The sequence below is a fragment of the Ictalurus furcatus genome, chromosome 5 (assembly GCF_023375685.1).
Source record: "Ictalurus furcatus strain D&B chromosome 5, Billie_1.0, whole genome shotgun sequence".
Classification (NCBI taxonomy): Eukaryota; Metazoa; Chordata; class Actinopteri; order Siluriformes; family Ictaluridae; genus Ictalurus; species Ictalurus furcatus.
The window spans coordinates 8,984,364-9,012,314 of NC_071259.1; the positions used below are offsets into that span (position 1 = coordinate 8,984,364).

Sequence of the window (27,951 nt, forward strand, 5' to 3'; positions counted from 1 at the left end):
ACACAGGGCGGAGGCAGCTCGGAGGCATGAGGCAAATGCGCTAACCACTAAACAAAACTTTTACTACTTTATTACTCGTACTCTACTTTTGAAATTTCCCCTCATTATAATCTCTCAATCTGTTTTGCATTTTCTTGCATTGAGGTTTGCAATTTCCCCCCACTTTTCTTTTTAGATGAATTAATTTATTTTGAGTCATGGCCAATATGAAAACTGCTGCCTTCCCCCTTTTCATCCGGGACTGTGGCAACACACAGCTAACTGTTTTTTCCTCTCAGAAACAGGTGGCATTTCTGATATACATCAAGGTATTTCCTGTGTATAATAAGCCTATATTTAGCTTTACATGAGATTTTACTGTATAGTCTGATAGATCTCTTTAAGCCAAATGTTGAGATATTTATTTATTCATCTTCAGTAACTGCTTTATCTTGTTCACGGTTGTGGTGGATCCCGAGTCTGTCCTGTGAACAGTGGGTCTGAGGCAGGAACACACCCTGGATTGGAAACAGGGCACCGTACACACATTCACATCTAGTAGCTAGTCCACCTACAGGCATGATTTTGGGAGGTGGGACGAAAACAGAGAACCTGGAGAAACCTATGCAAACACAGGGAGAACATGTGAAACTAATCACAGCAGGTAGCAGCAATACTACTCATTGCATCTCCATAATGCCCAGTTTGAGAACTTGACCAATCATACCCATATATGCTTTTGGACATCCCATTCAAGATTTATAATGCGTCCCAATTCACCTACTTATACTGTGCACCTAAAGTATGTACTCTTTTTGTGAAGAAAAAAATACTCAAAAGTATTCATCCATTCATCCAGTATTCAACCCCATTCATCCATTTTGCATTTCTTCAGCTGTGCAACTGTATGGGCGCTTTGTTGCCCTATTTTGCGCTTCATAATGCGCCACACGTTCTCAATCGGAGACAGATCAGGACTGCAGGCAGGCCATGCTAGCACCCACACTCTCTGCTTACACAACCATGCCCTTGTAATCCGGGCAGAATGTGGTTTGGTGTTGTAGTGCTCTAAATGGACACATATGTGTACGTATTTTTCTGCATTAATGGTGCCCTCACAAACGTACAAGGTACCTATGCCATGGGCACTGATACACCCCCATACCTTGACAGACGCTGGCTTTTGGACCTGACGCTGATAACAGCTTGGATGATCCTTTTCCTTATCCCAAAATTGGCCCGTCCCAAAGCACACTGTCAACGTAAACACACTCCTTGATGTATTTCAGCTTTTCTTCATTCATTATTCCTCATATAATTTATACAATATAATTTAATTCGCCATTCCCTTGAATTCTTTTTCCACATTTCATTTACACCTCTAAAATGCACCCTGACGTTACACTCGTCCGACATGTTGGCAGGTTAAATTCTGTGAAGCAAACCGTTGCAAAACTCCTCCTCCCTCACGAGGAGGTATGGGCAATATTAGCTGAAAAAGTGTCCATGGATCCACACTTCAAAAAATCTACTGGAAATAGTAGACCATCCGGGTACCTTTGGGATACTCATTTTAACATACTATGATTTGGGACACACTAATTCTAATCTCCGATACCATGAAGGATGCATAGTGGGTGAATTAGGATGCAGCATTCATCTGCCTTTGCTGTTATTACCTTCACTCTTCCGGGAAATATTTTCCACTAGATTTTGGTGCGTGGCTATGGGGATTTGCTCATCCAGCCACAAGAGCATTAGTGAGGTCAGGAACATTCATCCCAAAGGTGTTCAATTGGGATTAGGTCAGGGCTCTGTGCAGGCCACTCAAGTTTTTCCACATCAACCTTGGAAAACAATGTCGAACATTCTAGACAATTGTGTGCTTCCACCTTTGTGGCAACTGTTTGGGGAAGGCCCACATATAAGTGTGATGGTCAGATGTCCACATACTTTTGGCCATATTATGTATCTGCATCGAGATAGACAATATAGTTGGTTTGACTGGTTAATCTTTGACCTTTTGTAATATTGACATCCCATCCTTAAATATTTTATTGTTCATTTAACCAAATTTCTGTATTGACTTTGGATTGCTGAATTGCTGGATTGGATTTATTTAAACATTATATGTATGTAAAGTATATAACCATTTCAGACGAGCATTTCTGTAGGTGTTTTGATGAATCACAACACCTACACAATCCAACAATTAAGCTAAATAAGTGAGCTAAATAATATTTTGGTAAAAATAATGTCTGCTTTACCCATGTGTTATCAAGACTTAACCAGTACATTTTAATATATTGCAAGGTATAGGTCTATCACAAAATGTCGCAATAGATAATATAATATAATATTTTATACCATAGTGCTGTTAAATGCTTGATTTTGATTGGTCAGAAGGTGCTGATTAATGTAATTTAAAACTAGTGCCTAGTGCAAATCACAGGCTTATATTCGTTTCATTTTTGTAGTAACAACTTAAACAGGAAGTTGTATGGCACACACTCCACATAAACAGATTTTTAAAAGTGTCTGATTGTTGATATGGTGAATTCTTTCGATGGAGAGATGCTTATTTAGCATTTTTGGAAGGAGTCTCCGGTGTCAGCACTGTCTGAAGTGTTTCTGTCTGAAGTAAAGCTGTAACTTTATGTTTGCTGTCACAAGGAAGTATCAGGTCTGACTCTTTCTTGGTAATATGACCTGCTGCAATTTTTGTCTTAGTAACTTCAAGAGGGAAAAAACAGAGGCTGGTGAAGTGTTTATAGCTGCTATAATGTAATTGATAATAGGAACTGGAACATTAAATATATAAATGAATAAACAGTATGTCTTTCTTTAATTAAAAAAATATAATTGTTGGTAAATTGTTTAGGTATAAGGGGAGGAAAATCCTTCATGAATTGCTGTCATTGGAAAATAATCAGCTTTGGCATAGTTATGCATCACACCAACTTCTTGTTGTGTATTTTCCAATAAAAGCATGCTCCATCATGTTTTAATCCTTACTGATCCATGCTTCTTAGCCCTAATGGTTGTATTATGGCCTAATTATATTACATCGTTTACAGACCCGATTATAATACATCATTATAGCATTTGGTAGTCTGTTTGCTTAATCTTCCTATAACTGTGTGCAAATGTTTTTTTAGGATAAGAAAAGATCCATTAAGAGAGCGAGGAGTCCCACACGATTCACTCGGCCATTTTCTCGAGGGAGATATCAGTGTGCTCGGTAAGTCACATACAATGAATGGCACAAATATGAGAGTGAAGGCATTAAGCCATAGGCCATCAATAGAATGGATGTACTTAGGCATGGTTAAATTTAGTAAATCTGAAAGCTTTATGGAGTATTTCATATAATTTAATAGTATATTATATAATTGTCTTTTATAATTAATTGCAGGCCTTTTATTTTCTTGTGTTAAATTTTTTTTTTTTGGAATTACAGCAGAAAATCATTTGGAACTACACTTTTCTTTTGATGCAAAAATGTAAAACCAATGTGCATGAAACAAAGATTCACATAAAAGAAATAATAATTACACCCAAACGTTAAAATAAATAGGGGAAAAAAGGGCACGCAATTACATACCAGACAGAAACATTCCCAACTCCCACCCATAAACTCAGCCCATAGTGCTATCTGATAATAAGAGCAGAAAATGAAGATATAAAAAACATGTTAATCACCAGTTTGAAGAAATAAAAGGGTACCAGATTTGATCAAATAACAGTATTTTATACTTTAAGATGTACCTAATTATTTCTAAGTGTAATGTACCAGTTAATTCTGTCAGCCACATTTTAAGGGTTGGAACTTCCCTTTTCTTTCAAAACAAAAGAATATGTTTTTGGCAGTCTTTTATTTAAATCCAAATAAGCAGGCTCAATCAGAAACAGGAAATTATCAGGTAAAGAGAACATCAAAAGGTGATCACAATGAAATAATTGGTAACAATAAACAAAGTCATAATTCTCAGAAATGGCCAGAGAAATTTAAAAAACCTCAGAAAGAACAGAAGTGAATACACTGTTTAAATACATTGATCAAATGAGATTGAGAACAATGTGATGTTCAGATTGGAATCGAATGTGGACTTATAGTGGCTCCTGGATAGGTGATGGATATGGATGTGACAATATTATACTAATAAGACACTTTAATATATACTGTTTCATTAAATATACTATTTTTAGGTTCTGTTATAGCTTGTTATTGAATTCTAGAGAAAATATCTTTGCGTGTTTAAATGCTTAGGTTAGTTTTGGAAGATAATAATTAGGTAGGTTATGTGTTAAAACTAGAGATGTATTGATTACGATTATCGGCCAATAAAGGCTGTTTTTCCCACTATCGGCCATGGGCCGATAGTTTAGAAACATCCCATGATCAGGGCCGATTATATACTGTCAATAAAAAGAGAGCGGGAAAACACATCGATTTCGGGCTGTGTGTAAAGATGATGTTTCTTGTGTGGAATGACAACAAAACAGCAGTTTGTAATCTCTGTGATCTCTGCACCACTAAAATTTTACACCGGAAGAGAGCTGCAGTGAAGCCAGAGTTTCAGTGTCGCATCTAATTGTTTTTCCCTGCGCTGCTCGTGTGCTGCTCACACTGAATTAAAGGGCCGGTACACCGTTGAAAGATTTAAATGAAGATGAGTTGACAAAAAGGTATATATTGCACAGAAAAATATATTTTAGAGTAGTATATTTCATATCCAGTTAATGTTAATATGAGTTAATATCATAAAAAAAAGTTTATATTAGGCCTATGTGTTACCAGTTTGATGTTCAGTGATGAAGTACAAATGCTTTTGTTTGTGGTGAGTGAATGTGAGACTAACAGGAGGTTTTTTAGAATTCGGTCAATTAATTCTGTTAATATGAATTAATAACATTCAATAAGTTAAGAAATCTTACTTTAATCTTCAGAATTTAGTTCATGTGTTAATGTTAATTTGAGTAATGTGTTTTCTGTTTATGAGACCAGTTACTGAGAACCAACTTGTTGAAATGTTTTCAGAATTGTGGAATTAATTATTAATTTAAAAGAAGGCATAAAAGGCAGAACTATCAGTTTCGGTTATCGGTATCGGCCGATATCACTCTGTATCTGTGCATCTCTAGTTAAAACATAAAATCCTTTTCTGTCTATCTGGTAGAATATGAACTCTTTTCAAGGTAGTACACTCTGAAAGTATGCCTCCCCACAGACAACAGATTTCCTCTGTTGGTGTTCTGCTGAGAACCAGATTAGCCAGAACATACAGTGCTTACCATGAAACTTGTCACTAAGTACCTTATTATTATTATTCCGGTTTTTGCTATTTGTTGAACAGTAGACAGTTCAGATTTGTTCAAGTGAAAATAATGTCTCATTCAAACCATTTCTGCACCTATCAGCTTTCAGAGTTTAAACGATAATTAGTAGACAAGATTCTTCTACATCATAAAATTTCTGGTGTGCAAAATGAGTAAACAAACACCAAGCAGAAAGGGTACTTGTAATTCTAGCTTTGCTTATATTTTGTCTCAATCAGGTCTGATGATTTCTTCATTTTAGTTCTCAATGCGGTTTAGTGGAGTATAAACCAATTAAGTTGAGCTTCTGAGAATAAGATCCAATACATAATTGACAATGTTCTTAATTTACAGTTAAATTAGGAAACATGTTACTCAACCCATTGTGACATCAGTGATATAATAGGAGTTTAATGTGACACTGGCTTTGACCACAGGCGACGCAACTAAATTAAGTGGAAACGCATGATGTCTTGTGAAACCTTCAGTAGAAACTGGTATTATTTATGTCTCTATCCTATTTATATTTGCGTGATTAGAAACTTTCTTTCTTTTTTTTTTTTTTTTACATTTTTTACACTTACTACCTGTCTTTTAGTACACATGAGCTGGAATTAGGCATCTGGCACAAAATAGGTATAAAAGGGCACTTTAAAAGCAAGCCAGTCTCTTTGCATTTGAAGCAAAAAGTAAAATGAGGAGAGGAGAATCAACAATACAAATCAGATATTTAAATAGGTATGAGTGGAATTACTGTGCATTTCTGCTCATAGTCTTTTGTAGGGTTGACAATAATAATCTGCCATGTTTGGGCTGTGGGTCGTCAGCATTTAAGGTACTGTACAAGTGTATTAGTGTGTGTTGAAATCCCAGGGCTTCTACTGTGTCACTGCTGGAGGACTTGAAGTCTTCAAACCACAGGTATTCAAACTTTGGGACATGAATTGTAACTTGGGCATGGGAAAGGAGTGAGATGGGGAATGTGGATGTGAGATGGGGATGTGTTTGCCCTAAACTGTTCAACTGCTCAACTATATACAACCCGAATTCCGAAAATGTTGGGACAGTATGGAAAATGCAAAAAAACAAACAAAAAGAGTCATTTGAAAATTCAGTTCACCCTGCACTATATTGAAAACACATTATTAACACATTATTTGACGTTTTACTTTGTGAATTTAATTTATTTATAATAAAATATAATTATTATTATTATTTTTTTAAAATATACACTCATTTCAAATCTGATGACTGCAACACACTACAAAAAAGTTGGGACAGTCGACTGTTTACCACTGTGTAACATCACTTTTTCTTTTAATAACACTTATTATGTGTTTGGGCGCTGAAGACACCGGTTGGTTAAGTTTAGCAAGCGGAATTTTCCCCATTCATCCATTATGCATTCCTTCAGCTGCACAACTGTATGGGGCCTTTGTTACCATATTTTGCTTCATAATGAGCCACACATTCACAATCGGAGACAGGTCAGGACTGCATGCTAGCACCCGCACTCTCTGCTTACTCAACTATGCGCTTGAAATCTGGACAGAATGTGGTTTGGTGTTGTTCTGCTCTGGAAGGCAGCATATGTTGCTCCAAAATGTGTACATATCTTTCTGCATTAATGGTGCCCTCACAGATGTGCAAGTTACCCATGCCATGAGCACTGACAAACCCCCATACCATGACAGACGCTGGCTTTTGGACCTGACCCTGATAACAGGTTGGATGGTCCTTTTCCTCTTTGGCCCGGAGTGCATGATGGTTCTTTTGTCCAAAAACTATTTGAAATGTTGTCTCGTTGGACCACAAAACACGGTTCTACTGTGTTGCTGTCCATCTCAGATGAGACCGAGCCCAGAGAAGTGGGCGGCCCTTCTGGACAGTGTTGATGTATGGCTTCTGCTTTGCATAGTAATGCCTTAACTTGCATCTGTGGATGCAGCGGCGAATGATGTTGACTAACAAAGATTTACCAAAGTATTCCCGAGCCCATGTCAGGATATCCATTACAGACTCATGACGGTTTTTAAGACAGTGATGTCACGCGCATTCAGAAGTGATTTTTGGCCTTGCTCCTTAATCTCTTTACCGAGATTTGACCAGATTCCTTGAATCTTTAAATTATATTGTGCACTGTAGAAGGTGAAATGCCCAAAATCCTACTGATTTGTCTTTGGAGAATGTTGTTCTCAAAGTGTTGGATTATTCGCTGATGCATATGTTGGCAGATTGGTGAGCCTCGACCCATCCTTGCTCTTGAAGGACTAGGCCTTTTTTGGAGACTCCATATATACTATAATTAGACAATTGCCTCACCTGTTTCACATCACCTTCTTATTTGAACCTGTCACATCGCTATTAGTCCTAAATTGCCCCTGACCCAACTTTTTTGGAACGTGTTGCATGCATCAATTTCAAAATGAACGTTTATCTTCAAAAAACTATGCAGTTGATTAGGCAAAACATCAAATACCTTGTCTTTATATGTTTAATGTTTAAATACAAGTCAAAGTACATTTACAAATCATTCCTCTTTGTTTTTGTTAGCATTTTCCATACTGTTCCAACTTTTTCAGAATTGGGGTTGTACATCCAGTATGTGTAGGTTGCTTTGGATAAAGGCAAATAAGGCACAACCAGAAGTCATGACGTTACTATTAGCTACTATCCGGGTGAAGAGTGCTTTTGAGATACGTATCAGCAAAAGCTTGTAAAACCCAGTAATTTGCATTTACAGGTCAACAAGACATACATTTTAAGATTCCTTCAAATGACCATGATTGAGATATGAGACAATTAGAAAGCACATTGTTAAACTGTGGCCAAACACCAACAGTACCTTATTAAGTTTGTAAGTTTATACGGTTCTATCTGGCTTTTTCTTATTAAGCAATATATATTGATCTTAAATAACTAATAAATAGTAATAAACTCAGTAGAAGAAAACATTTTGACGCTATTAGGACCACATTATGATCATTTATGTTTTTCAATAAGTTTTTCTCAGTGTATTCTCTAACATCTGAAATGCAAGATTTTTCACTTTTTAAAATGTAAAAAGATATTTTACCTGGAAATTTATTTGCAAAACTTTTAACAGTATTAAAATGTATTAGAACATACAATACATGTCTCTGTGCAACCACATAAACATGTATTATACTAGCTGACTTTCAGTCCCAGTTACACTGGAAAGTTCAGTTTATGAAGCACAATAGGTGTAGATAGCTCATGTCATTCATATTTAAATCTAGTGTTATCTGATGTTAGTCACAACATTAACTTGATTAACTTGCTGAAGACCTTCTAATGTGCTTCAAGTCTGTACTTTTTTAATAGAATATAAATATAACATAAATGTTGATTGACCAAGGATGTCTATGTTGTGTTCTTCCTATGTTCATGCTGTGTTCATCCTGTGCAATGATTGGCTGGTTGATAGAATCTTATAAAACCAAGCTCATCTGTAAATTTGGAAATGCAGTTGTGCTTGAAAGTTTGTGAACCCTTTAGAATTGTCTATATTTCTGCATAACTATGACCTAAATCATTATCAGATTTTCACACAAGTCCTAAAAGTAGACAAAGAGAACCCAGTTAACCAAATGAAACAAAATATAATACTTCATCATTTACTGAGGAAAATGACCCAATATTACATATCTGTGAGTGGCAAAGGTATGTGAACCTTTGCTTTCAGTATCTGATGTGACACCCAGACTTTGATAGATCCCTGTTCTTTAATTAAAACAGGGCACTCATTCACACCTGATTGTCATCCCATTGATTGATATCACCCGACTCTAATTTCACCTTCAAATTAACTGCTAATCCTAGAGGTTCTCATACTTTTGCCACTCACAGATATGTAATATTGGATCATTTTCCTCAATAAATAAATGACCACATATAATAGTATTTGTCTCATTGGTTTAACTGGGTTTTCCTTGTCTACTTTTAGGACGTGTGTGAAACTCTGATTATGTTTTAGGTCATATTTATGCAGAAGTATAGAACAGTCTGAAGGGGTTCACAAACTTTCAAACACTGCTGTAGAACATAAAAGAAAATAAACAGCAATAAAGTTTACGGTTAAATAAATTTCAACCAAAATGCCAGCATCTGGGAGGCTATGGTGGTTGCTTCAGCTAAAATTATTCATGAAGTAAAATCAAGAAACAAAGATTCTGTGGATGGAAAACTCATGAAAATATCGGCAACTGTTCATTTTGTTATTTTCTTTGTTCATTGTAAAAAATTTTTTTATATGTATTTGTTAAACATTACTTATTAAGTACGTGGAAGAATAATAATTTGTACTCTAGTTCATAATAATTGCATTCATGAGATTCACTCATTGCATTTTATTCATCCAACAGTAAAAATAATCTGGAGAAGCAGAAATCGCCTATTAATAGTGCACATAGTTATACTACACACAGTTTGCACGAGACACCCCACAACCTATAATCACATCTTTTTCTCTCCTGATATTTCTTTAGTTTTCTGCAGCAAAAAACAACTTCCCAGTCTAGACAGTGAAATTCACTAAATTTTGGTTTTCTTTCACCTCACAACACACACATATTTGCACACACATGCAGAGGTGGGTAGAGTAGCCAAAGGTTTTACTCATGTACAAGTAAAACTATAAACTATAAACATAATGACTCAAGTAACAGTAAAAGTAATAATGTTAATAATAACTTCAGGAAAAGTAATAAAGTATCCAATGAGAAGATTACTCAAGTAGCAAGTTACTAGTTACTTCGGATCTGATTGAAATGAACGGAAAATCCTAAATCGCACCTCTCCTTAAAAGTCTGTCAGTTCTGTTTATATGATATATAAAACCTAGGTTCAAGAAGAAGCAGCATATCACAGTCCTCCCTAGGATACAATAACACAGAACTTGTTATTTTCAACACACAATCTCACACACACACCAACGGTTGACTGTCTTAATATGTTAACAACACAAACTTGCCATCATCTGCATTTAAACAAGACAACAGAGAACAAAAGAACAGACTATGGAACAGAACAGTAGAGAAAGTGAGTGTTTGTGTGTAATTGTGTGTGTGTGTGTGTGTGTGTGTGTGTGTGTGTGTGTGTGTGAGTGTCCTGCCTCCCTTGAAATGCTTGCTTCTTCCCCCTCTTCATGACTGAAGTGAGTGGTTGTTGCGGAGGCATTCAGACCACTGCAGAGTATCATGAGACTCGCAACCTCATTATACGTGATAAATGAATTATTAAAACTACATATATTTATTCATATTTATATTCATATTTAACAGTAATGGCGGAACGCCACCGAATGTAGAGAAGTAAAAGTACATTTCTGTGATTAAAAATGAACGTGAGTAAGAGTATAAGTATGGCCAGTTAAACCTACTCTTAAAACTATTTTTTTTTCCTAAAAGTTACACACTAAATGTAGTGTGTTACTACCCACCTCTGCACACATGTCCAAGAATGCTGATTATCTTGTATTGCCCATGGGTTCTCCAAAATAAGAACAGTTAATGAGAACAGTAGGAAACTGCAAATTATATTCTTATCTATATATTTTTTTTTACATGTATTATTTATTATTGAGTATGTGATGAGAATGAGAATTTGAGTGTTACATGGTGATTTAAAAATAAATTATATATATATATATATATATATATATATATATATATATATATATATATATATATATATATATATATAATAGCATATATAAATTTGAATGATTCAAGTGCTAAAAATAATTTTTGCTGTTGGCCTGCTGTGCAGAGGATGAGAGGAGGAAATTTATTCTTCATCTCCAGCCAATTATTTAGTAAAGCAGCTTTTCATATGAGTATGACTTCTCTCCTCCTGCAGCTACTATTACAGGCCGAGAGAGGACTACTTTTCACGGCGGCCTGGTTTTAGCTTCAGGCTCCACAGGTTCCAGAGACCCTCCAGTCTTCGGCTTCCGTCTAGATCTCGGAGCCCGAGTATTGTGCAGAGACACAAAAATGTGCATTCATCAAACCAGCACTTGGAAAAGAAGTCAGAGAAGAGCACTTCCACTCCACTGCAGGACAAGAAGCCATTCAACACACCAGGTATATCCCAGTGCGTGTGTCAGGGAACTATGAGGAAAACTAGAAAAAAATTTAATGGATAACCTAGAAGTGGCCCTGACAGTGCTTTTATGCTGTTTCAAAAATTCTTATTTACATACATCAATATCTACCTTACATACATACTCACGACCACTTTATTATAACACCTGTACACCTGCTAATTCATGCAATTGCCCAATCAGCCAATTATGCTTTGTTGATGAGAGAGGTCAGAGGAAAAATACCAGGTGATGATTTTTCATTCTGTATAGTTTTGGTGAGCCTATGTCTAATGTACAGTGTTGTGAAAAAGTATTTGCCACCATCTCGATTTCTTCTGTTTTTGTGTATATCTCATACTAAATATAGTTTTAGATCTTCAAATGAAATTCAACATAAAAAAGGCAACCTGAATACACACACAATACAGTTTTTATTATGATTTTTTTTCTTTCTTATTGAAGCAAAAAAAAGTTATCCAACACCTATCACCCATGTGAAAAACTAATTCCCCCCCTTAAACTTAAAATCTGGTTGTGCCACCTTCAGCAGCAATAACTGCAACCAAACACTTCTGATAACTAGAGATCAGTCTTTCACAGCACTGTGGTGGAATTTTGGCCCACTCTTCTTTGCAGAACTGTTTTAGTTCAGCCACACTGGAGGGTTTTTGAGCATGAACTGCCCATTTAAGGCCCTGTCACAGTATCTCAATTGGTTCAAGTCAGGACTTTGACTTGTCCACTAAAAAACTTTCATTTTACTTTTTTGAACCATTCAGAGGTGGATTTACTCCTATGCTTTGGATCATTGTCTTGCTGCATAACCCAGTTGTGCTTGAGTTTCAACTTACAGATTGAAGACTGGACATTCTCCTTTAGGATTTTCTGGTAGAGAACAGAATTCATGGTTCCCTTAATTAAGTTGCCCATGCTCTGAAGCAGCAAAGCATCCACATACCATCACACTTCCACCACCATGCTTGACCGCAGGTATGTTCCTTTTGTGGAATTTTTGGAATGTTTGGTTTACGCCAGATGTAATGGGACCCCTGTCTTCCAAACAGTTCCACTTTCGACTCATCAGTCCACAAAACATTCTCCCAAAAGGTTTGAGTGTCGTCAGGGTGTGTTTTAGCAAAATTCAGATGAGCCTTAATGTTTTTCTGGGTCAGCAGTGGTTTTCACCTCGCAACTCTTTCATGGATGCCATATTTGCCCAGTGTCTTTCGGATAGTGGAGTCATGAACAGTGGCCTTTATTGATGCAAAAGAGACCTGTAGGTCCTTTGATGTTGTCATTGGCTCTTTTATGACTTTCTGGATGAGTCGTTGCTGTGCTCTTGGAGGAATTTTGGAAGGTCAGCCACTTCTGTGAAGGTTCACTACTGTGCCAAGCTTTTTCCATTTGGAGATAATGGCTCTCACTGTGGTCCTTTTGAGTCCCAGAGCCTTTGAAATAGCTTTGTAACCTTCCCAGTCTGATGTATTTCAATCACCTTCTTCATCAACTTTGGCATAGTGTGTTATTGCGTACGACCTTTTAACCAACTTCATTCTGTTGAAAAAGTTCTATTTAAGTGATGATTTGATTGAACAGGGTTTGCAGTAATCAGGCCTGGTTGCGTCTAGTCCAGCTGAACCCCATTATGAATGCAGTTTCATAGATTTGTGGAATTAGTATCTATGGGGGCAAATACATTTCCACACAGGCCCAGTTGATATTTGATAACTTTTTTGCTTCAATAAATAACATTATCATTTAAAAACTGTATTTTGTGTTTACTCAGGCTGCCTTTGTTTTATCTTAGATTTTGTTTTAATTTCTGAAACAATTTAGTATGAGATACACACAAAAATAAAAGAAATCAAATACTTTTTCACAGCACTGTAGCGTCAGATTCCTGTTCTTGACTGATAACACTGGAGACCGATGTGATTGTCTGCTGTTGTAGCCCATCCAAGGTTTGACATGTCAAAGTCACTGAGAGTCATTCTGATGTTTGATGTGAAAATTAACTCAAGTTCTTGACCTGTATCTGCATGATTTTATGGATTGTGCCTCTGCCACATGATTGGCTGATTGGATAATTGCATGAATGAATGTGTTCTTAATAAAGTGGTCAGTGAGTGTACATACCTTATATACTGCATACCTGTTTCCTTAAATGTTACAAAAACAAATAGGTGTTTGGTTATGTGTGTGTGTGTGTGAGTTTGTACTGTAAACTAGAAACACTGATCCAGTGTCAAATTGAACAAAAATTTAACAAGTGACTGTTATGAGTGACACATTATAAATAAATCAGCATGGCTATAGGATTATTTCCCTGCTGTATATTTTTTCATCCTTTACTAACACAACACCTTATTCATTCCACATAAGAAATGTAAATGCTGCATCATCATACAATTGATACAAATAATACAATACTGCAAAATGTGTATAGCATTATAAAGATAATATCAAGAATATTGAAGGAATAACATAACTGGTCCATATACAGATAAACAGAACTGTGCAGATGTACAGTTCAACATAAAGTCATTATTAGTGCAGTGCAGGATAAACATTGCAGATATACTGTATATGCATTAATGTTGAAGTACCTGCTACTGTCTTGTAACTCATCATACACACTAGGTGGTAGTGTTGCTTAGCACATTATTACTACTAAGCGCAACCACCTGCTCCTTGCCTAGCTGTTTTTCTCACTGCTCATCATTATGCACTCATCAACCACAGCTGCATCACTGGAGAAGTAAACAGCTCGATGAATTGTTGAACTGGGGAACAGCACTTCAGCAAAAATGCATCCAGGGAATAATCTTAGTGCTCTGCAGTCTTTTGGCTGAGCATAGTACATCGATAAATATATTCTTGTAGATGATCAGATGTCTGCTCAGATGAATGATAGGGACCAATTTGAAATATGAAAAACGCATCATACTGTATATCTGCCTATATAAATGTTTTTACAGACTGGGGTGTGTATCTGAGAGCCATTTGTGTATCTAGAATGTGGGTGAAAATGGCATACATTGATTAGATCTGAACCTTTCATATAGGTTCCTCTCTCTTTCACTTGTTTGCTCATTGTGCCTGTGAGATATGCAGAGATGAGCATGAGTCATTGTCTTTGTGCTATTTTTATATGTACAGTATATATGTGTGTGTGTGTGTGTGTGTGTGTGTGTGTGTGCATGTGTGTGTTAAAGAGTGACAGTGTGAGAGAGGATGAGCTCAAATGTTTTGTGTATGTGAGTGGGAGAGAAATGAAGGTGTTTTTGTGTGTGAGAGGGTGAGAGCGAGAGCGAAAGAAAAAAAAAAGAGGGAGAATTTAAGCATCTAGGCAGAGAGCCAGTATATATCAAGCAGTCCAAGCATTCAAATGTTTTGTAAGGCAAATTCTCCAAATCGCACCCTGCAGAAGCCTTGGTTATTCCTTTCACACCATTTTAATTGAGGCCCTGATCAAAGGAAAGACAGTATAATGCAGTGTAAATTTAGGAAGCATATTTGAACTGAGGTTAAAGGTGTAGCAAGATAGTTTCTTCTCTGTGTTGGGGCCCAGGGGGTGGAATGAACTTCCCCTGGCTGTCTTTAAACAAAAACCTATGACCTAAGTTTTCACCAAGCACTAACGAGAGCACTAATTTAATTAAAAAAGTTCCTTGCTTTGTATGTTATTTTTTCCCTCTCTGTTAACTCCTCTCTAACAGGGATTCAGCTTGATGGTATTTTTAGACCCTGACCTATTGTACTAACATATGGATATGTTGGGGTTTTTTCACTTTGGATAAGGGACTCTGCAAAATGCTGTAAATGATATGCCTGTGATTAGTTCACCAGTGACAGTAAATGTCAAATGTGCTTCACTTTTCTTTTCCTTTTCGACCCCCCCCCCCCCTTTTTCCTCACAGAACGCTCCCGGTCATCTTCAGTGGCTTCTGAGAGGCCTGCCCTATCATTTACAGTAAGTGACTACAAAATTTCTTCTTTCATTAAAAAAAAAAAAAAAAAACCCGAGGCGAGACGTTCACTCTCTCCTAATTGTACGACACAGGGAGACACTGGCTTCAGAGACCAACGTTCACCTTCATGAGCTTCAGATCTGACGTAACAGTTACATAGCGTTTTACATGGGGAAATTAATTACTACATGCAGCTGGCTAAAATTGAAAAGGATGCCTGATGATTGCGCAATGCACATCCTTTGAATAATTTGACAGCCAGATGCAGATAGGATTATGGGTTCAATATAATATGGAAACAGGAGTTTCAATATATCATGTAGAACAGAAGGTGAACACGCAGTTAACTGACACTAGGAATACTTGTAAATGTTCAAAACCTTTTTTCACATACGTATATGAAATGCTTGATTCCAGCCTGTACTCTGTGTGCGTGGAGTTTGCATGTTTCCCGGGGTTTCCGCCGGGTACTCTCGTTTCCTCCCCTGGTCTAAAGACATGTGTTGTAGGCTGATTGGCGTTTCCAAATTGCCTGTAGTGTGTGAATGGGTGTGTGAATTGGTGTGATTGTGCCCTGCATTGAGTTGGCACCCCGTCCTGGGTAAACTCTGCCTCATGCCCTGAGTCCCCAGGGATAGGCTCCAGACTCCCCGCGACACAGTGTAGGATAAACGGTACAGAATATGGTTGGATGGAGATAACACACACACACACACACACACACACACATGGTGTCCCAAAAGTCTCCATATATAGAGGACTATGTTTGCCAGCACCATGTCAGTGTATGTTTGTGGACGTCCACTTTTCAATCGGTCCACAACCCTTCCAGTCTTGTTGAATCGGTTAATAATTTTGGCAGCAATGTTGTGTGTGAAGTGCTCACCATGTTTCCATCACAATCTTGCGACAGCTTCCCGATCCAGCCATGAGAATAAATTCAATACGTTCTTCTTTTGTCAAAGGCGTTCTTAAAGGCTATCTAAAACTGCCCTTGCAGCCAGTGGTTTCAAAAACTTTTTTCTGGTATTATAATAACATGGACAGTCTGTGAAAGGAGGCAGTTTGCTTATATCATGGCACCACATACTGTATCTGGATAAAATGGATAATTCTGCGAATAGCATTATCTTTTCATGGTGCTTGATGGGTCACTATAATAGGTTTTATTCTTCCATAAGTAACACAGTCAGTGCTGGGTCAGGGGTCCACGCTGTAGAGGAATCCATGACACAGGAATAAAATACAATCATTATTGTTGAACAGGGTCAATTTCAAGCTACACAGTAGATTGTTTTCCTTACTGACCTACGTCAGCGGTGTAAAGCACACCAGAAAGAAAATGTTTCATTGTTTTGCTTTAAAAAAAAAAAAGCCGAATTCATGTCAGAATATAATGCAACCCACCTTGAAATACAACCCTCTCAGCTATTCAACTGTGTACGGCCTCAAAGAGCCAAAACTAAATGTCAAGTCGGTCATTGCATTTCTCTAAATGTTATTACATTACTGTAATTGCATTTCAGTGTAATATAAACAGTGCAGCACCATGCCATAATGGAAAGCAATCACTGCCCAATCACAGTCCTCTGCTGATTTCAGGGTGCTGATGAGGCCACATAGTTTTATAGAAAGACATTCAGTGTCTGTAACAGACATGCACTTTGAAAAGAACGCAGTCATCTCTTATATCACCATGGTACAGAACCCTGGAGAGGCCACAAAGGGTGATCACAAAATCATAACGGGTGTGCACACTTTATTCACGCTCTCAATTGTTGTGTTTCAAGTTCTGAAATGAATAAAATTATGCCCACATCTTGGCTAATTTGTGCTTTCTCTCTTTTTCCCCCTCATCAGGTCAATCAGGAAGAGCAGAACAGTAGTGGCAGGGAGTCTCTGTCTTCTGTAAGACGTGCAGCTGCCAGAAGTCGAGCCATCCAGAGAAAGAGAGAGGAGATAGAGGAGGTAAAGTGTGTGTGTGTGTGTGTGTGTGTGTGTGTGTTAGTATGAGATTAAGGCAGATAAAGAGAGGGTCTGTAAAGACCAAACAGTTTTAGTGTAAAACTGTATATATATAAATAAATAAAAAACCCTTTTATTAACATGTAACAGTAGCAGGCAAGGCAAAGAACCGGCGTGATGAGTGAAAGCATTTCACGCCTGCTAGTCAATCCTGCACCAAGACTATTTTTTTTTATTTTGCTCTGGTGAACAGCAAGCAGAGCACACAGGGCTATGACTCAGACAGCAGAATGAAAATTACACTACACACACACACACACACACACAGCCTCTCTTTCTCCCTCTGTCTTCCAATCTCTATGGTTACCACAAGGCCGACAGTAGGTGCTGTTTTGAATTGGTGTTGTAGCAGGTAGATGCAGCCGCTTCACACAAACACACTCACCCATCCAACCACCCACTCACCAACCCACACACACACACACACACACACACACACACACACACACACACACACACACACACACACACACACACACACACACACACACACATATAAGATTGTCTTACTATCCTTGCGAGGACCTTCCACTGACTTAAATATTAATTCAGCTAATTAATGATATTCCTACATTTATTTATTTGTCTATCTATCTATCCATCCATCCATCCATCCATCTATCCATCTATCCATCTATCTGTTTTGTTTGATTATTATAATTAAAAGGTGCAATGTTTTTGTTAAAAAAAAAAGGAAAAACAAAAAGCAGTTTTCATCCTGGGGACCAGCCCACAAGGTTTAAACGATCATATATTCCTATCCTTGTGGGGACTAGGATACACACACACACACACACACACACACACACACACACACACACACGCACACACACACACACAGACAGAGCATGAGAGAGACAGAGCAAGAGAGAGAGAGAGAGAGAAAGAGAGAGAGCGAGCAAGAGAGAGAGAGAGAGAGAGCCCATCTGTTCTTATTGGATACCAGAGGTCAGGCTGAGGTGCTTTTCTAAGGTGATCTAGTAGATGGAAGAGGCACCTGGCATCCACAAAAAACACACACGTACGCGCACACACACACAAACACGCATATAAGCACAAACACACACAAACACACACTCAGTGTACAATGAAATATCTACACTGAGTGCAGATTGCACCATTCTGTGCTATTTTATGTAACTTGCTGTGTAATGCTTTTACATAACGCTGATTATAACGAACGTCACACCAGGAAACATATATAAATAGAATGTCATCATCATTACATTCATTATATTCATTGTATTGGGCGCACGGTGGTTAGCACGTTCACCTCAGACCTTCACGGTTTGATTCCTGCTGCTTCCCTGTGTGTGTGGAGTTTGCATGTTTTCCCCGTGCTGCGGGGGGTTTCCTCTGGGTACTCCAGTTTCCTACCCCAGTCCAAAGATGGTAGGCTGCTTGGCATGTCCAAAGTGTCCGTAATGTATGAATGGGTGTGTGAATGTATATGTAAGTGTGTCCCGCGATGGATTGGCATCCTGTCCAGAGTGTACCCCGCCTTGTGCACGATGCTCCCTGGGATAGGCTCCAGGTTCCTGTGACCTGGATAGGATAAGCAGTATAGAAAATAAGTGGATGGAGGGATATTCATTGTGTTTGCTGTGCACCTTGACTGTACGACATGTTTCAATATACACTTACTGGCCATTTTATTAGAATCATGAGCAGGTTCCACTGCTCATTCATGCGGTCATCCAATCAGCCAATCATGTGGCTGCAGTGCAATGCATACAATCATGCAGATGCAGGTCAAAAGCTTCAGTTCATGTTTACATCAAATGTCAAAATGGGGAAAAATGTGATATTTGTGTCTTTAAATAGGACATGGTTGTTGCAGGATGCATGGTGGCTTAGTGGTTAGCATGTCTGTGGATTCAAATCCCATCTCTGCCCTGTGTGGGCGGAGTTTGCATGTTCTCCCAATGCTTCGGGGATTTCCTCCGGGTACTCCGGTTTCCTCCCCAGTCCAAAAACATGCGCTGTATGCTGTCTGCCATTTCCAAATTGTCCATAATGTGTGATTGTGCTCTGCGATGGGGTGGCACCTCATGTGTCCCCTGCCTCGTGCCCCGAGTTTGAGTATTTCAGATACTGCTGGTCTCCTGGGATTTTCACACACGACAGCTTCTCTAGAGTAGGGGTGTCCAGTCTTATCCGGAAAGGGCCGGTGTGGATGCAGGTTTTCATTCCAACCAAGCAGAAGCCAAACCTGAGTCTATTGAAAGCCAAGCTCAACTGATTAAACAGGTGGAATCAGGTGTGGCTTCTGCTTGATTGTAATGAAAACCTGCACCCACACCTGCCCTTTCCGGATAAGATTGGACACCCCTGCTCTAGAGTTTACACAGAATGTTGTGAAGAACAAAAACGTCTAGAAGAAGTTGTGCGGGCAGAAATGCCTTGTTGATCAAGTTGACAGGAAGGCTACAGTAACTCCAACAACCACTCTTTACAACTGTGGTGAGCAGAAAAGCAACTCAAAATGCACAACTTGTTGAACCTTGAGGTGTTTGGGCTACAAGAGAAGAACACCACATCAGGTTTAGCCAAAACAGGATTCTGAGGCTACAGTGGGCACAGACTCACCAAAACTGGACAGTTCTGCTGCAACATACAGACGGTAGGGTCAGCAGTTTGGTGTCAACAGCATGAATCCACAGACAATCTTATAGTGGCTACTTCCAGCATGATAATGTGCAGTGTCACAAAGCAAAAGCCAACACAACAGTGAGTTCATTGCACTTCACTGGCTTCCCCAGTCACCAGAGAATGTCTTGAATGTGCAGCTGACAAATCTGCAGTAATTACGTGATGCACTCATGAACCAGAATCTCGAAGAAACGTTTCCAACATCTTGTGGAATCTACGCCATGAAGAACTGAGGCCTTCCCAAGGGGTGGGGTCCTACCCAGTATTAGTATGTCGTTCCTAATAAAGTGTCCAGTGAGCGTACAAGTGTGACATATAAAATATTTGAGATATAGCGTGGGTTTGGGACAGAGTGTGTGTTGGCATTCAGTTGTGTGAAATTGTACAAAAGGTCACTCAGTAATTCTTATGAATTAGTAATTTGCGTGGATGTGTCTGACTGTGAGTAGAGGTGTGTGTGTGCGTATGTGTGTGTGTGAGAGTGAGAGAGAGAGAGAGAGGGAGAATGTGTGTGTACGCAATCCCCTATGACTGGACACCGAGCTTCTCTGTGTTCTGCACATTTTCACACTCCTGCTATTCTCTTCATCATCTCAAGAGGATGATTCCCAAAGCTCCTGACTGATAATTGGGTGAATAGTATATATATATGTGTGTGTGTGTGTGTGTGTGTGTGTGTGTGTGTGTGTGTGTGTGTGTGTGTTTAATCAGGGCTGTCTTTAGACTGCTTAGAGATTTAACGGTTCTAGAGAGAAGGAAAATGTTCAGACAGATGTTTTTCCTGAATGAGAACCTGGAAAAATGTGTAGTAATTTCAAAGAGTGATGAAACTGAGGAAAACTGAGGGCTGTGGTCATCACTTTGTAAGATTTGTAAGATAAAATATATTTTAGTACAACTTTAAGATATATATATATATATATATATATATATATATATATATATATATATATATATATATATAAAAGTACATTTCAAGGTAAAATATAATATTTAGGAACAACTTCAGATAAGTAAAGCTTACACTCAGGAAAACACAACTTGTTATGCTAATGGTCTATCTGTGCTAGGTTATACCATTCATTAGCTATTAAATAACCAGACAAAAAATAAAAAAAGTACTTGAGCTTACAGGGTTATATATTTCTATCTGTGTCTGTAAAAAGTGCAGTTACTGAGAATCCAGAAAGATTCAACTTCATTGTCCTGAAGACTTTCCCTTGACAAAAAAAAACCAACAACACAGGAGACTCTTTCCATAAATGTTAAATAAATATCTGTCTACGGGAAAACTTCGCCATGTCAATGACTACATAATGTTCCTTGTTAAACTGCGACACATTTTTTTTTTTACCCATTTATTACAAGGTTTAGTTTATAAGGAGTGTCAGCTGTACAAGCCCTTGTGAATTAACGGTTACCATAGAAACGATACCACAGCAGAATGAGCACATTAATATCTAAATGTATCTGTTGTTCTAGAAAATGAATAATAATGTCAAAACGTTCATGCCCCATTATCTTTAAAACCTCTTATTACCTAGATAGAACCTTTTAATACTAAAGTTACGGTGTGTGTATGTGTGCTGCAGGTGTATCGGCAGGACTGCGACACGTTTGGGGTGGTGGTAAAAATGCTCGTGGCGAAAGATCCTTCACTGGAGAGATCCATACAATCTTCGTTGAGGGAGAACCTGCATGAGATCGGCCTGCGCTGTGTAGAAGCCATGGAGCAGTTTATCAATGAGTATGACTCGAGAGAGCTTGGCACACCATCCCAGTCCCAGCGTCACTGACACACACACACACACACACACACACATGCATGTCCAGCTGTACATTCTGAGGCTATACTGCGAGGTTTCACTGGGAATGCATTCCTAAGTGAAGGTCTGAGACTTTAGGTGCACCACAGGATGATGACTTTGTAAAGCAGTGCCATTGGAATAGTACATTCTTCAGCCACATCTACATGAAGGGAGCACATCTGTAAGGATCAAATGTGCTAAATGTGGTAAATAAGTGCAGCAGCATTTTAACTATTCTCTCCAAAGCTAGTGTTAGAGTGCCATAGCTTTAGGGACAAATCTGTATTAAAGAAGATCTGCTTGCTAAACCAATCAAAATAAGCCTCCTTCCTAATGTGGTGTAAAAGCCTAAATGGCTCTGATTTTACTACTGTTTTTTAACATTATGATCTTATGTTCACTAAATATGAATAAACCTGAGGCAGATGGTGAAATGCCTCAGTAAACAATTTCTGCGTGCTTTATATGTGTTATATGTTTATTTTATGTAGTTTATTTCTCCAAAAGACTTGATTACTTCCTAATTATTTCCATTGGTCCTCAATGGTATGAAGTTCTCGTTATAAAAGAACGCTTGTTGTGGAAGGTAGATGTTTTTAGGGCTCCACATGAAATACTTGAAATGTGTGCAAAATTGGAAAGAGATGTTTACTGTAAAAATCTAAATAAAAGTAGATGAGGTTGCACAGTTAATATTGCCATTGCACAACATTTTCAGTGAACCCTTTCACCTATCAATGTTCTCATTTCTGTGTACATTAATGTTAAAAAGCTTGTGTGCGTATAATGCAGTTTTTATGCTTTGTGTCTGACCACTAGGATATTACCATAAAGACAAAATATTGTTAATCGGAATATGACTACAAACCACCTATAGTGAACATGTTATATTTCTACAGTTCACACTGATTTGATTTACATGACAGATGTCATCAAGCTCCTTCTAAACTTTTCCACGTGTTTTGGGACAGCCCTGCCATCAGGTTTTTTTGGTAGTCAATATGTGAATGCTTCTAAAGCATTTTTAACAAAATCCTTAAGCCATGTCGTCTGCCTCACAATCCTGTGTAATAGCTTTCTCTACCCACTTAGCCAGGCATCTTATTTTACTCCAGTGGAAACATGCTACTCCTCCATCTTATGATTATTGGCTTTTGTTGCCTATATTCTCTATTTGGAGAAAAATATGCATTTGCTAACACCTGACACACAAGTCTTTTTTCATTTAAGTAAATTATTCTAAAGGTTTTTTAATGTTACATTAACGGTAACATTCCTTAATATATGAGTTTCCCCTGTATTGTTGATAACTATATACTGTAAATTATTTAGCTATTTCTGGTCAATATACAGACATGTATACATACACGCATAGCTTATTTGTAGTAAAAATAGATTGATGAAATGTTTGTGGTAGCTGCTGACAAGTACAAATTACTGTATATATTATGATTATTGTATATTATTATAGTAATGTATTCTATAAAAAATAAACTCGAATGTCTTTTACTTTAGACAGCACTTGTATAAGATCCTGTCACATCTTTGTCAATCCAATAAATCATCTGAACCAGTCCAGCCATGACACATCCATAAAGCTACATTCAACCTCAAAATCCACCCATCCATATGGAAAGAAATAAAGACTTAAGTTTATTGATAATTGAAATATTATTTAATTCAGATACAAGACATGAACTGGGGATACATGCAGTTACCGCTCTACAATATGATACAAATAATGCTTCTGAGGATACAAAATATAGAAATATTTAAGACTATATTTACATAACATTTACAATACTACAGCCATGACTTATATTACTTTTGAAAATCACTGTACATACATGTAATTTAAAGATAACATTATTAAAATGTGGACTTTGGGGGGAAAAAATGTATATTGCATTTAAAACAGGACTATACCAAACATTGCTATTCTCAAAAGCAAAGGTAAGTTATTTTAATATGTCATTGATAGAACAGGGTGCAAGCAATTAGAACAATGGAAACAATAACTAGTATATGGGTCCAGATGAACTGGCTGTCAAATAGACAATAAAAGATAGAGAGACAGATTTAAAGAGCGAAAAAAGAAGAGAGAAATTTTACCTTGAAGCTGGGGCAGATAAGATTTGCATTTAAAACCAAGTCCCCTCAGTCTTCGTTATCAGACTTCATAATCAGTATTGACAGATCAAGCCACATGACTGAGCTAGCAATCTTTCACTCCTTACACATACAGTAACACAAGTTTAAGACATTTCTGAATAAACAAGATTAGAATACAATTGTAATGAAAGCCAGTTATCATGGTAACCCACCAGTACCAATTCTTGACTCTAGATAGTTCCTTCAGTGCACATTGAGCCTCATTCCTATTTTTTTCTTCAATCAAACCACCGGTACATAGCACATCCTTATTGCACGTTTCTACAAGTGAACTTAAGTGTTCTTGAATATACAATGTTTAATGTAATATTCAAATTGTTCACACATGAAGTCATCTTGTGTCACAGTAAACAGAGAATATAATGTCCAGAAGACATGATCAGGTTTTGTTGGTTATGATTTGATCATGCTTAAGTAAGATTACAATCTATTAAGTAAGTTATTTGAATAAAGTTACATACTCAGACATACTGACTGACAGACACACAACCTGCGTTATGAGATGATGCATTTCTTTGTGCCATCTTCTGTCACAGTAAACAGCGGAGATAAGATCCAGAGGACATCATCAAGTTTTTCTTGTTTATGATTTGATCATGCTTCAATAAAGTTACAATCTAGACACAAAGAGACACACACCACACCCACACAGGTACAAACACTCTCTTATGAGATGATGCAGTTCTTACTCTTTCTGCGTCTACGTGTGTGTAGCTGGGAATGACCACCCATCAAAGTGGGACTATAACGCTGCCTCAACTCCTCGTTGTCAAGATAACGCACTTGCACTGGCAGAGGAATCGGTTCTCCCATAAAGTAGCCTTCATCATCAGATGCTTCTGATGAAGAGGAGCAGGTAGAGCAAAAGTGATCATCACCTTCTGCCAGCTCTCCATACCTGCCCAGGTATTGGCCTAGTCTTGGACCTCCAGGGTCCTGCAAGGTCAGGTCAGAAGTGGTTCGAGGGCAAGGCCTGAAAAACTGCTGCCTACATGCATAATTTCCCCCGAAAGGGTCACGTGACATCCTCGAGGGCATCCGTTGAAAATCATCATGGAATCTCTGAACAGGGTCACTAGGGTAACCCTGGTTTTCAGCAGTCAGATGAAGGGCATTATCTGAGCGTGAGCGGCGGGATCGATGGTGGCCTTTGTGTCTCTTATGACTTTTGTGATGGTGCTGTTGCCTTGGCCGTTGTTGTCGTGGAGAGTCTTGTGTGTTAGCTCGCCGTGGTCGTGGTGTCACCGAATGAACGTTTCCCATACTCCCTGCCAGACCCATGCGACCTTTCCCTGGCTCATCAAAGCTGAGGCCTCTAGAAGAGTTCCAGTAGAGTTGTGGTGGGTACCTAAGTCTGACTGGCATTCCCAGATCAGCAAGAGGTCTTGGGACTGATGACAGGGATTCAGTGCTGCGGAACTGCATGGATGAGTTTAGGGTACCCATTGCACTTTTCTCAGACACATTCACACCAGAGTCCTTGCTTAGGTCAGGCATTGAGAAGCGGGAAAGGTGCTCCTGGCGCCTTGTAGTCCCATCCAAAGAGTTTCCTAAATAGGGACAAAATTAAATGTAGTTTAAAAAAGCCAGATATTTGCCTTATAATGACCATGCCATAATAGTATTTTAACATGCATAGATAGTGTGAACAATAACTGAAATGTATGTCATAGACTGTATGAATAAAATGAGTGTGTATACCTGTGGCATAAGAAAGGGCCAATGAGTCTGCAGACCCTCGTGGTGTCTGCTCAAGGGGTGTCAGTTCACCAAAGCTGGGGCCAATATGATGTCTACTCCTTAGAAGCGGAGGCCTCATATCCCTGGGGAAGCCCTGCACACTGACACTGCGCTTGTCTAAGAACCCAGCACCATGACTTGATACCTCATTGAAACTCATCTGTGTCTTCAGTTTTGGAGGGTGGAACTCAGATTCCTGCCCATGGTGCATCCAATTTTCATTAAAAGAGTGGCCTCTCAGGGCTGCCATAACAGGGGGCTTCTTGGGATTACTCCCTGGTTGCTCTTTGTGCCAAGACTCTGGAGGGCTCACCACTTTGGGTGGTTGGCTAGGAGAGGGAGGATATGGGGTCCGGATGCTACACTGGCTCCGTAGCTGATGGGGATTTGGGGAAGGGGAAGGATCTCTTTGATTGGACTCATAAGAGTATGGCTCATCCCTGCTCATCCAGACAGACTGCTTGCGGTTCAGGCTTGGTGAACGACTTGGGGTCCTACTTGGGGTTCTTGTTGGTGTGCGGTTTGGAGTACGACTGGGAGCTGGGCTGGACACACTTAGCAGGTCCATTTGCACAACCAGGGAGTCTGCATCCACTGAATGCCGTTCACCTGTTGCAGATGCTGAGCCAGATGATGGCTGCCTGCTGTTTTCTGCCTTGTTGTTCTTTGCTCCCTGCTTGCCAATTCGTGCACTGCGGCGTGACTGGCGTGAACGGGCACTCTGAAAAGCGGAATCAGAGGAGTCTGACAAATCAGGCTCATCTCCCTGGCTGCAAATACGAGAGCAATAGATGAGCCCTTGCTTTGGCAGAAAGGGACGGCCCAGCAGAGACTGACGGCAGCGAGCACAGCAGAAACATTCTTCAGTGGCATGCCAGTGTTGACCCTCATATGCCATTTGTCCTTGGTCTATGCCTAGAGGGACAGATAAATATGAATTCCGGAGCCTGTAATATGATGTCTTTTAGGTGTAAATGTGCATATAATCAAAAAGTGTGTCTGAAAGAGAAATAAATGTACTTGCAGCAATTCCTAAAAACTCAAAATAACAACCATATTATTTCTGGCTTTTTTTTTCACTTATTCCTATTAATTGTTTCACACCACCGGCTTGCTCAATAAGGATGAATTCACATACTTAAAAATCTTTAACCTGTGTTTATATGTTTCTGTAAAGCTGCTTTAAGACAATGTCCATTGTTAAAAGCGCTATACAAATACAATTGAATTGAACTGAAGTTTTAATGTTACTGTTCAGTCTAATTAAAAATGCCTTTTCTTACTCTTCATGCCAATACAATATCAATTCATGCCAACTCTTTTGTAAAAATTCTACTTTCACAATATTATGGTCATGTGTTCCAGACAGCTGACGGTTGAACTTCATCATTTCAAATAATCAAAAGACTGAGCACAACATCTAGATACTCTGGGATTTATCGTTTTCAATTATCCACCAGAAAAATCAACCAAAAGATAAAGAGACTGTATAAAAAAACATACTGAAAACAACCAACTGTCTAACAAACTATCAAATCATTTAATATTTTCCCATTTACCATTTACAGACAACGACTACAGTTCTATTACAGGAAAAGGGCAACTTTTTTGCCTCATTGGGAAAAAAATTATTGTGTAATATACCTATATGTTTTCCACATGCATCACAGTACTCAGCATAGAGTGACTCGAAACAGTTGCAGCAGTGCGGCCGTCCCTCACGCATGATATAGCGCTGGCCACCCAGTGGAGCCTCACATTCATAACAGCAGAAATGCTTCATGTGCCAGTGCCTTCCTTCCGCCTCTGTGCACTCATCTGCAAAGATAATCTATAGATATGGTAGGAAACAAAGTTAGAAAAGAGAAAGCGGTGCCTGTAGTAAAGATCAATAACATTCAAGACCTCAAGAAATAAGTTTAAAAGTTGGGTATCTATAAAGACGACTATAAAATTATCAGAAGAGCGTTTAATTTAGAAAATGGGATGGAATTAGATGTAGTTTTCAGGATTTAATTAACATTAAATGTACAGTATGTACAATGGGCTGTATTCATAATTCAGTATGTACACTAGGCTGTATTCCATACTGGTCAACTTTAATACCTAATACCACAGTGATGGTGATTTTCCTGTTGTTGTTTAACAAAAACTTTAGCATTTAGCATGAGTCTTA

General features: G+C 38.5%; 2 protein-coding genes across 4 annotated transcripts in view; one reads left to right on the forward strand and one right to left on the reverse strand.

The window, feature by feature from the left end:
- The window catches only part of LOC128607635 (periphilin-1), a 25,758-nt gene extending 1,881 nt beyond the window's left edge, over nt 1–23,877 (forward strand). Inside the window, exons 2-6 of the mRNA XM_053624664.1 lie at nt 3,138–3,220; nt 11,179–11,405; nt 15,328–15,380; nt 17,239–17,346; nt 21,648–23,877. Coding sequence (XP_053480639.1) covers nt 3,138–3,220; nt 11,179–11,405; nt 15,328–15,380; nt 17,239–17,346; nt 21,648–21,851 — 675 coding nt within the window. The 3' untranslated portion in view covers nt 21,852–23,877. The remainder of the gene's footprint in view (nt 1–3,137; nt 3,221–11,178; nt 11,406–15,327; nt 15,381–17,238; nt 17,347–21,647) is intronic.
- A 499-nt stretch (nt 23,878–24,376) lies between these two features.
- Nucleotides 24,377–27,951, reverse strand: part of prickle2a (prickle homolog 2a) — a 35,850-nt gene continuing 32,275 nt past the window's right edge. For all 3 annotated transcript variants that reach the window (XM_053624662.1, XM_053624661.1, XM_053624660.1), the window contains exons 6-8: nt 27,420–27,606; nt 25,737–26,690; nt 24,377–25,585 (exon numbers count right to left, since the gene is read on the reverse strand). In XM_053624662.1, coding sequence (XP_053480637.1) covers nt 24,702–25,585; nt 25,737–26,690; nt 27,420–27,606 — 2,025 coding nt within the window. In that variant the 3' untranslated portion in view covers nt 24,377–24,701. The remainder of the gene's footprint in view (nt 25,586–25,736; nt 26,691–27,419; nt 27,607–27,951) is intronic.